This window comes from Pectinophora gossypiella, chromosome 4, assembly GCF_024362695.1.
Source record: "Pectinophora gossypiella chromosome 4, ilPecGoss1.1, whole genome shotgun sequence".
Lineage (NCBI taxonomy): Eukaryota > Metazoa > Arthropoda > Insecta > Lepidoptera > Gelechiidae > Pectinophora > Pectinophora gossypiella.
The window spans coordinates 11,545,840-11,557,000 of NC_065407.1; the positions used below are offsets into that span (position 1 = coordinate 11,545,840).

Consider the following 11,161-nt stretch of genomic DNA (forward strand, 5'->3'; position numbering starts at 1 on the left):
ACAATGGCCGTACGGGGCCCATTATTTTTAACCTGTACGACTTCTTCCAAAAAAATACGTCGAATTCAAACATTGTGTTTAGAGTTATTTAATTTAAACGATTTACGTCCTTAAGATGAGCTCTATAAAACAGTTTAAAACTGCTTTAAAAGTTGGACTATAAAAAATAAACTGTTCTCCTTTCTTCGTCCGAATATGTCGTTTAGTCGATTCTAGGAAGAGGCGCCGTTAGCATCTTCCGCGTCCCCACCCACTTTATTAATCAGTAAACGTCTCGCAGCCAATAAAAGTGCGGCATTTATAGACTGGCCGTATAAAACACATAAATCTGGACCAAAAGAATGGCCGATCCTGTCCAACATCACACGAGCGGATTTCAAAGGCACACCGTTTTTCATTGGCACCATAAAGTCAGGTGTTTATGGGATATTGTCATTTCCCCGTATTTTACCAACAACCTTTCTTTAGCGCGTTAATTTATTATACCCGCCTATTACTTAATTTCGGAAGATAGGTAAATAAATTGTAAGCCGACCTTATACAAGACACTTGAGGCGAGCATAGAATTCGCATGTGTTTGTAATCGGAACCACGCAAAAAGTTTAAAAAGCGCATGTGATGACGACAACTTTTGTTTGCTAACATAACACATATCATCCTGTAATATTGTTCACAGACTTTTATATCCGTGATTCGACAATCCATACAAGTGCCACATCTTTAGTCTTCATATCAAACAATCAAAACAGAACTCGAGTTTCTTTGTAGCTATACACAAACGGTTGCCGAACTTTTGTCACAGAACTTTTGTGATCCGCCGACGGCAGAAAAAAGTTCACGCTTATGACACGACATGTACCGTGAGAGACCGCTCTTTTTACGCTATTTTGATCCACTTCATACGTAGCTGAACAACGTATTGTCTACTTGAAAATCGGATTACACTTAAAAAATGTCGTTGATCAATTTTATGCCGACTTTGTACACTTTCTACAAAAACGTTTTTGGCCGTTTTAAAGATTTCATTGGACTAGTGCTATGTCATATTGATGTTTTTTGTTATTGACATGTAATGGGGAGGGATGAAAAGCATATTACTTACCTACGAAGAAAGTGATGAGTATAGAGGAAGGAAACGACCCAAGAAAGTGTGGATGGATTTTGTGAAGAAGGATTTCTAGGAGAAAGGTGTGAGTAATGAGATGACGACTGACAGAGATGGATGGTAGTCGAGAAATAGGTACATGTTGTGCTGATCCGTGTAGAGTAAAAAAAAGTACCAATACGATCCCGACGAGCCGATTACTCTAGCCATAGAGGCAGTTCATCAGCCCGCGACATCAAACACTTCAGTACCCAGATACCGACCCCGCCGGCGTGGTCGATGATTTCCCTCAATCAGCGCTTATCGCTATCGACCCACTAGACTAGACGATTAATTAATTCAAATATTTTTGACGTCCTGAGCCGAGGTTCGCGTCCAACTGGGCACTCTCAGTCCTGTTACCTATCTTAAATGTTGTACCGGGTGAGAGACTTCAGCGCTCCCCATTTGTTCGGTCAAGTAGTTAATGCCATCTGCGGCAAATCTACAATAAATCACGCCAAAAAAAAGCGTAGAGTAAAGCCATTCCATCGTCTTTGATCTATAGGAGTGTATATACCCACCTATCGGATCGTCGGAGTAAGTATCCGATGATCAGGTAAGCAAACATCTGACCGTTCTGAAACGCACTCTTAATTTAAAAGAGGAACAATTGCTATCAGCTGACGAATTCTATCATCATAAGCTCACCAATCTTACTTTAGGCAACATGGGTCGATGTAGTATCACGTATTCTACAGCTAGCAACGGACTGCAGCCACGTGAAATAACTATGAATGCCACCTAAAAGGCTTCATAGTCGAACATAAGTACCAAAGATAAGTACCTATTCGGGGAAATTAAATTATTTAGGTATGTATACCTATAGGAAAATTAATTCGTTGAATAATGTAAAGCAAACGATATTATTGTTTTTAATTAATTTACCTATTAGGCTATACTTTTCAGCCTTCATAGGAGTTGTGCTACTCTTCCTTCCTTTCTGACTACTCTGGAAGGGTTAATAAAACGTGAAGACACAAACCTACCGACTTTATGTCTCTTACCAGTAATATTGAAGACTCAAAGCTCACGCTATATTTTATTTATTTTAAATATTTAATACGATCTAATAATATCTTAATACGATAAAAGCAATATTATATTTATTTATTATATTTTTATTTGTGGTTTGGATGTTTATTCAATGGTCCTTGTGTTTATTACAGAATGCAGAAATACAGTCATGTTAATCTTTTACATTGGGTATTGTCGTCTCTGTCTCTCAATAGTAAAATACAATTTATGCTTTCCCTGTCTACAGGCAGTGCTACCACAACAATGAAAATATAGACGTTTGCGTTTGTCGAGTGCATGTGAGCGAAACGGAACGCAATAGCAATATCTGACTAACTTTTTTGAAGAAAAAGCTGTCAACTGTCAAATTATACACAAATGAAGCTATTTCTGTATTTTTTTAACAATTTTTAGCAATAAATGTTTCACAATTGGATTTTACCGAAAGACAAAATGCAAAGCACCATCAAGGAGTTGCTTGACGCTCTAGGGTATGATTTATAACCATTATATACCGATACAAAGTTGATTGTTTTGTAATTGACTTTAATGTGTTTTTCATTGAATTTACAGATGTAATTTAGAGTCAGACACTGTTTTCGACTACATCCAGAACGACCCAAACTATGGGAACACTAATCTGACTCCAAAACAAGTGAATGATTATGCACAGAGGTTGGCGCTAAAAGCTTCAAATGGCAAGGCGTTTCTGAAGAAATATGAAGATCTGAAAAGCCGCAAGTAGGTTTTTAAAACGGTTCTAGTAAGATCACAATAATTCAACTAAAAATTGGTACACACTATTTATTCAAACTAAACAGTCAATACTACATGCATATTCCTATTTGAGTTGTTTCTATGACAAAAACAAACCAACTTGTTACCATGGATAGTAGTGCAGGACTCCACAATAATATTGATCTAGCTGTTTACTTGTCATGTTTATAACATTATTTTAATTTTCTATAAATCATTTATTAGTGTGATAAAAGGATATTTTTGTCATGTTTCTCAGTACGGACAACCTGTCAGATATCATAATTTTATTCTACAAATTGGTCTGCGATGAGAAGAAGTCTAAAACATATAGGCCTAAAGTTGCTCCAAAACCAGTCTTGGGAGACAACAAACACCAAATTACCAAAGAAGATCTTCCACAGGTAAGGGAGATGATGTATTTTAATTGTATATTTAGGGAACATAGATACTTATTGTGATGTTGATATCTACTATATGCCATTCTTTTTACTTTTTATATTGTTAAATTCTCTACCTGGTGCATGGGCAATAAAAGAGATTTTATTATTTCCCAACCCTTTAGATCAAAGATAAGTTATTAAAAGCAGTTGACGAAAGCAAAAAATTAGTCATGAAGTCATTTGAAGAGAAGGAAGCTAAGCTTCGTCCAAACTGGTACAGTAGTCTGGAGCTGCCCAACTGGCAGAAGGATCACCCTGCTATGTCCTGGGATTTTCCTAAAGAATCCTTGCCCATTGTTGCTTCTTTAGGTAAGTGTCTAATTGTCACATTATGTTATTCTTTTCTTAATTTAGTTCCTGCCATAATTTTTAATATATTTTGTTTTTTATTGCAAATACATCCTATCGAAAATTGGTCAGATTTCACTAATCATTAATATAGCTTTGTGCTTCTTATTGTTGCTAATTATTTATTATAATTCTGAATTTGTTTCTCTTTTTAAATTTAAATATCTTTTTTATGTGTGTATTGTTTTTAATTGTTGTGTGAATGAAGAGGCTAATATCACATATGTTTAATATTTATTTTCAATTACAGCTGGTGTGCCTCTAGTATCCCAAGAGAACATCATAATAGATGAGCTTCTTTATGTCTTCTCTGGTATTCCTGGCAATTACATCATTCACCAGCCAGTCAAGGAGATGTATGACCCTCGAACATTCACAGTATCCGATGATGTGGATGATGCTTTGAAGCAGATAGTTCAGCAGATGTTACCGTTAGCTTCAAATTACTCTATTGTGAGGAGGTTCATAGAAAACTGTAACATGTGGTCTGGACAAGTGATGCATGCATTGGTGGCCGCCATTGAGATATTACTCAAAGATTATTATGTAAGTATTAATGAAATATAAGATATATTGTAAGATACATAATGCATCTATATTAAACCTATTAATAAATGATAAATGATGGAATACAGAGTTATGTATTTTGTGTGGTGTATACTCTTTTAGACTTTCCATAGATTTACACTTTCTGCTACATAATGTTTATAGGCTATGTTCTGATTCCATGTATAATGTTATGAAGTTAATAAAATATTAAGAAAATATTAAAGACTAGCTACCAGATGATGATGTATGATGGCCGCCAGATTGTACTGTATCTATCATCATCTGTGTTAATTTGTTTTGTATGTTGTGTGCAATAAAGTATATTTGATTTGATTTGATAAAGATACTTTTGTTAAATAAAAGTTTGAACACTGAGAAAGGTAATATTTTGGAATTTTTCAATTTGATAATAAGTACACAAAACGGATCGGATTTTTGTTCTTATAAATGTCAACTGAACTTGAAATTATTTGTGCCGAAAATTCTTGTTCAATAATAAACCATAAAAGAGTTAATAATTTATTCCGGTGATTGTAGGTCATTATAAGAAATATGCTCCATTGAAATTGATGTTCCAGTTTAATGAACTGTGTAATGATCCGTGACACAATCTATTTTTAATGGCATTTGTAAGAGAAGTGATATGAATATGGTACTATTTCTGTATTTCAGACTATGCTGGCCCAGTTAGAGACAGAGCACACTACTGCCAACCTAACACTGCAAAAATTGTGGTATTTTGTGTTACCCACAATGCATACAATGCAAGTCTTAGCCGCTATCGTAACAAGTATTGGAAAGGTGAGTCAGAGCACTGTTTAGAAACTATAATATTTTTAAATTATGTTTTAATGTACTAAGTAAATCAATCTTTTTAAAGCCATTAAAGTGTAGGTAGGTACATAAACAAATAGGATTATGTGACCTTTGCATGAGGTTGGTGTATATTGTATGAATGAAGAATTTAATTGAATTGAACCTTTTATCATTATCTGGGGTTTGTTTTATTTTTATCTTTTTAAAACATCAATAAGCAATTACTTGCTTATTACTTCTTACTTGTTCTTGCCTGTCAAAAGAAACAACGATTTTGCCAGTAAGAAAGTTATTAATAAATGTACCTATAGTAATATCAACCTGAGGGCTCTCCATTTGATTGAGGGTAGGCCAGTACCCAGCAGTGAGATGTATATAACTTGTTTATTAGTTATAACAACCTGGTTGACATATTTTCAGAGCGAGCTCCGCGGCGGCGCGGTACTAACAGTACTACATGACAAGACAAACACCCTGATGGGCGATGCGCGCGCGCAAGAGATCTCGCTGTTCCTCACCGAGCGCGCCTGCAAGCCCTTCCTCGCCGTGCTCGACCAGTGGATACACAAGGGCAGTATCCTCGACCCCTTCCATGTACGTGGCCTGTTTGTTATATTATCATCTTTATAGAAGGATGTTGAAATTATTCTACTAATTCCGCATTTGTAGCGGCGCAATTTGAACGGAATTTGGACAGATGATTTTAATATAGAGAGAAGATGGGTTAATATCAAACGTCGTACCGAGAGTCTGCGCTAGGTGGTAGGGGTGTCAACTGTAGTAGTAGGGTTGTTACAAAAATGACCTTAAAGATCTAAAACAAAGTGATAATCAAAACCTATTTTGGCTCAAAAAGTACAATTATGTATTGGTCCCTTACCTGAAATTGATTGCGGTTTAGTATTTTTGGTTCTAGAAGTAGTTTCTTTTCGCAGATCATCAATGGAAATGCTTATCAGAACGAAGTTCAACCATTGCAAGTCAGTTACACAGTAATGTCACAGATTTTATTTGAATTGCGCATCAATTTAGTTAGAACTCTAATAATAATTATAAAATGCATTACATAACATGATAAAGTAAATACTTACATATTGTAAACTATATGTAACACACTAAGAATGAGTAATAAACTAAGCCAGCCGCTCATAGAAGCGACGGCGGCCGTCAACACCCGGGCTAACATGCGCATCATGATAAAATTATGTTACGATCATTCTATCGATTCTGACGATATCATTATATCATTTGGTCGATTGGTGCTAATATGTGAACCCCAATAAGTTATGCCATTGTCTAAATACGAACAAAATCACTTAGGCCTCAAACTGGATGACAGCGACAGCGGCGCGGCGGCGATAGCGGCGCGGGCCGCGCGGGGAACGGCGCGGCGGCCGCTGTTCCGTTCTCGATGCCAGCGGGCAGATCGCGCGGTGTTGAGGCGGTATATGTGTGTCAAACGAATGCGATGTTGAAACAGCGACAACGCATTTTCGATTATAGTTCTTTTGTTTCGTACGATTTATTATGGACAAAAGAAGATCTGAATCCTTATAATGAACAAAGGAAACAAAAAGGCGAGTTTCAAACGCAGAGACACCGCTCGACTAGAGCGCACCGCTCGTACCCCGCTCCCCGCGCCGCTGCCATCGAGAACACTTCAATATAAGTCTTAGCATTTGAACGCTCCGCTCCCCGCACCGCCGCCGCCGCCGCGCCGCTGCCGCTGTCATCCAGTTTGAGGCCTTATCGGTCTCGACAACATTAATTGAATCGATCGATAATTTTATCACATTGCGCATGCTGGATTTTGACACTATAGCAGAGCCTTTCCCAACCTTTTTCAAGGGCGGACCCTCAGCACCACTACCACTTTACTTAATATCGGCGAACCCTTAAGAAAATAATCATACTTCTTTTTGCACTACTTTGTTTTTGTCTGACGGCCTCAGGTAGAGCACCTTGCGATATTGATTGAGCAGGAGCTGTTCATAGTTTTCCTCTATTCGGGATTCAGATGCGAGCGCCGGCGTTTTATTTATAAAGTATATTATAAAAAAAGCCTGAACAGAATTAAAATAACCCTACTATGGAGATTTTTTTTGCATGTGTAAGTGAGAATACTGAACATTTTTCATTTGTCTAATCCATATAAGGGCTAAATTACCCCTTTTTATATTTACAATAAGACAAATAACAACAAATCTCCAGGATTTATTAACGGGTTTTATTTCCCTGTTCAGACTTTTCATAGGTACTTCCAATAGATAGATGTATGTAGCTTTCCCTTTTCAGGAGTTCATGATTGAAGACAATGAACTAATAAACAAAGAAGAATTGCCAGTGGACTACTCTGCGGACTACTGGGAGAAGCGATACAGTATCCAGAGGGATAGAGTTCCTAAGTTCCTAGACAAATATACTGATATCATACTCAGGACTGGGAAGTACTTGAATGTTATTAGTCAATGCGGTAAGTTCAGACATCTTATGAAGGCGTCAGAAGGTCTATTTTATTAATTAACATTAAGTTACTCAGGCGTTTGAATAGCTCTTCTCTAAAAACATATAACATAAGCTCACGATTATATCCCAATTGGGGTAGTCAGAGGTTACATCCATCGCGAGATGAACTAAGTACCCACACCTCACCGAGCCTTCTGTTAGACCAATGTGAAAGGTGTTAGTGAATTTATAACTTATTAGTGCAAGTCTGGTACCCCGGTTCGAACTGGCGCTCCCCGATTGAGAAGCAAGCCGGTGTGACACAGCACCAAAAAACAAATATAAACTTTGTATAAGCTGTTCTCGCTTATCAAGTTGACATTTTGCAGTGAATCGCAATAATTTTTATGCTACGTCTCCAGATGTAGTGACTTAGAGGTATTCTGATACCTCATGTCTTGATGATAGCGTCAAATATTCTTATCTATCAGTCATTTAGAATTGTAAGCATGTTTTTTTCATTCCAGGCAAGCCAATGTCAAAAACAACCACAGAAGAAATTAAGTACTCTCTCAGAGAACAAAATTACAGTGCCATAATACAGAAAGCTTATTCGTTTGCGAGCAAATCACTATTAGAGTTGTTGTTAAAGGAGTATGATCTAATGGGCCGTCTGAAGTCGGTGAAGAATTACTTCCTCATGAGTCAAGGGGACTTTATCGTGCAATTCATGGATGCTACAGAACAGGAATTGTCCAAGAAGATAGATGACATCATACCTTCGAAGTTGGAGTCACTCTTGGGACTTTGTTTGAGGTGAGGTTTCTGCTGTGTTTAGCGACAATGTAGCTAATTTAGCTTACAATATATGGTGGATTTTGTGAAAGCATTTATTAATAATAATTCCAGCTGAGTCTATAGATAAACACAATCCACACCAATAAGGCAATGTGACAATTATGAAAACTTGTATGTTTTTAATTATAGATACATAGATATAATTATAGATAGACAGATAAATTGAGGACAATGGACACTCTTGTAGAGATAAGGACAACAGATACAGAAAGGCATATCAGGCGGTCTTATTGCACATACAACAATTATAGTTGCAAAGAAGACATAAGTTTATAGCTAATTGTGACAGAATCGGAATTCTTTGAAAAATGAAATAGTTAACAACAATATAATATTTAGTTAGTCAACTATCCGAAATCAAGGAGTTAGAAAGAAATGGTATCTTATGTCGTGTGGGTTGTGAGCTGGATGACATTCACCTGGTCTCATCTGGTATCCTGGTCAAATCACAAGATGTAATCGACAAATCGATTACTTACCAGATCACCCATGTAGATAGTTTTGATGAACTTCTGTTCCAATTTCTGTTATGTGACACACGTTTTGATGATTGCATGTATAGACTTCCCAACATAGCACCCTCTCGCTTCCCGAGATTGGTCCAATACGCACAACTTCGCTTGATTCATTTCTTTTTCTCTAGATATAGACAATTTACAGCCAATACGATTATATGTTTAGTTGGGTAACATAATTTAAAATGTGGTATTTCAGACTGTCCGCCGCTAGTCACGACCCGTACAATGAAGACATGCGAGTGGAACTATTGCCGTACGACTTGCAGTTCCAGATGTTCAAGATACTCTCCATTGAAACGGAAGATGAGAAAGGTAATATTTTATTTTATTTACTCTTTCACTAACACAGCTGGCTCGACCATTAGTATAGACGGCGATACGGCTCACCACCTAAAACCTCGTTTAGCACAGACACAAAAAAATGACGTTATAGTACTCGCGCATCTGTGTGAGTGACGTCTGAAGAATAAAGTACTAGCGTGAGGGGTAGGGGGCCTCTAGCTCAGCCTCTGGTTGCGGAGAGTTGCCATTCTATATGTAGTGTTATTCTTTATTCCATGATGTCGGTCTAACAGAAACCTTAGTAATCAGTTCATCTTATGATGGATGTACCTCTGACTGGCCCAATCGCGATTACAATCGTGAGCTTTTATTATGTTGTTCCTTTTTAAAAGCAGCTTAACTCTGTCTCGCAAAAATACCTTTCAATCCTTTTTTCTACCATCGGGACCGGCTATTGACACAGTGTTAATAGTTTTTAATCTATGTCTGGAAAATGATTTGGATGTTAACTCAAACGCCACCACGATCCCGCAGTGAACCCCCTCCGGTTGATTAAGGCAAATCCTGCGCCCAGCGGCGCGATGTATATACGACTAAAAGCTTTTTATTTATTTATTGTCCATAATTGCAGATTACAAGCAGAACAAAGACTGTCCTCCGCTGACAGGCATCGAGACATTCTCGTTCGGCATGGAGGTGAAGTGGCCGGTATCACTGGTCCTCAACCACAAGGCCATCGCCTGCTACCAGATGATATTCCGACACCTCTTCTACTGCAAGCATGTGGAGCGGCTGTTGTGCAGGTTAGTACCTCAACGCTTTTTATGGCGGGTTTCCATAAGCAGACAGAGAAGGAGAAGACTGAACAGACGTGTCGATTCAACTAATGACAGCTGAAAGTGCGAGAGAGCTGACCCTCTGTCTTTCTCTCCCTCGCGGTGTTTGATCGATTCCTGCACATCTCCGCTCCGGCTTCTCATAATATTTGTATAAGTCATCGGTAACAAATACATAAAGTCACGCCTGTTTCCCACTGGGATAAGCAGAGACCAATTCCGTCATCTGTTTTATACACGCGCGCCGGTTCAGAGTAGACCGTACTAAATGTTCTGTTATGTACGTCTTTTACGAACTTCCTCTGCCAGCCCTACTAACCATTACCTTATACACCGTTTTCTGTAATAATTATGTGATATTAATGAATTGATTTTACACAGGGTATGGCTATACAACAAGGTTGTGAAGCGGTTTGCTGAGGGCCGCCTTTACGCCGACGCGTTCGCGCTGCGACAACGTATGCTGAGCTGTATTCAGCATCTGCAGTACTACATGTGCGTAGAAGTCATCGAGCCCAGCTGGTGCCAGCTCATACAGAGCCTTGATAAGGTATGTAGTGCATTCATACTAGATAAATGCAGCAACGCATGCTGTGTTGCGTCTATCATACATACATAGATACGTACGACAACGAGAACAGAACTGCATCAGACATCAGTGGTACACCCGACATGTGTGTAGAAGTCATCGAGGCCAGCTCGTGTCAACCCATACAGAGCCTTGAAAAGGTATGTGGTACATTCTTATTTACATACATTCACACACTAATGAAAGGCAGGACCACAATCTCAAATTCAAAAATATCTTTATTCAGTAGGTAACGTAGTTACACTTTGAATCGTCAATTTTTACATAACGAACGTCTCATCCGCCTAAAACTGCTGCAGCTTCTCACAACCTGTATAGCCGGGGGAAAAGAAGCTGCAAGAAAAACCTCGGCACAGGGCCCTTGACGTCCTTTTAAAAAAAATACAATTGAATAATTTAGCTGCCTAATATCAGTTCTCAGACAGTTAATCCCATGCATTCATATCTTCTAAATAATCACTAACTCTATAATGACCTTTTTTGTAAAGTTTTTATTTAACTACTCTCTTAAAACAGTTGAAAGCCAAATTCTGAATGTCAATGGGAATCTTATTGTAAAA

At 38.0% G+C, this 11,161-nt stretch overlaps 1 protein-coding gene across 2 annotated transcripts in view; it reads left to right on the top strand.

Annotated features, from left to right (window-relative positions):
* Positions 1-2,506: 2,506 nt before the first annotated feature.
* Positions 2,507-11,161, top strand: part of LOC126366035 (gamma-tubulin complex component 2-like) — a 28,593-nt gene continuing 19,938 nt past the window's right edge. For both annotated transcript variants that reach the window (XM_050008920.1, XM_050008921.1), the window contains exons 1-12: positions 2,507-2,652; positions 2,735-2,902; positions 3,177-3,321; positions 3,483-3,669; positions 3,959-4,254; positions 4,930-5,058; positions 5,494-5,667; positions 7,369-7,546; positions 8,046-8,334; positions 9,091-9,206; positions 9,808-9,979; positions 10,394-10,562. In XM_050008920.1, the coding sequence (XP_049864877.1) occupies positions 2,582-2,652; positions 2,735-2,902; positions 3,177-3,321; positions 3,483-3,669; positions 3,959-4,254; positions 4,930-5,058; positions 5,494-5,667; positions 7,369-7,546; positions 8,046-8,334; positions 9,091-9,206; positions 9,808-9,979; positions 10,394-10,562 (2,094 nt within the window). In that variant the 5' untranslated portion in view covers positions 2,507-2,581. The remainder of the gene's footprint in view (positions 2,653-2,734; positions 2,903-3,176; positions 3,322-3,482; positions 3,670-3,958; positions 4,255-4,929; positions 5,059-5,493; positions 5,668-7,368; positions 7,547-8,045; positions 8,335-9,090; positions 9,207-9,807; positions 9,980-10,393; positions 10,563-11,161) is intronic.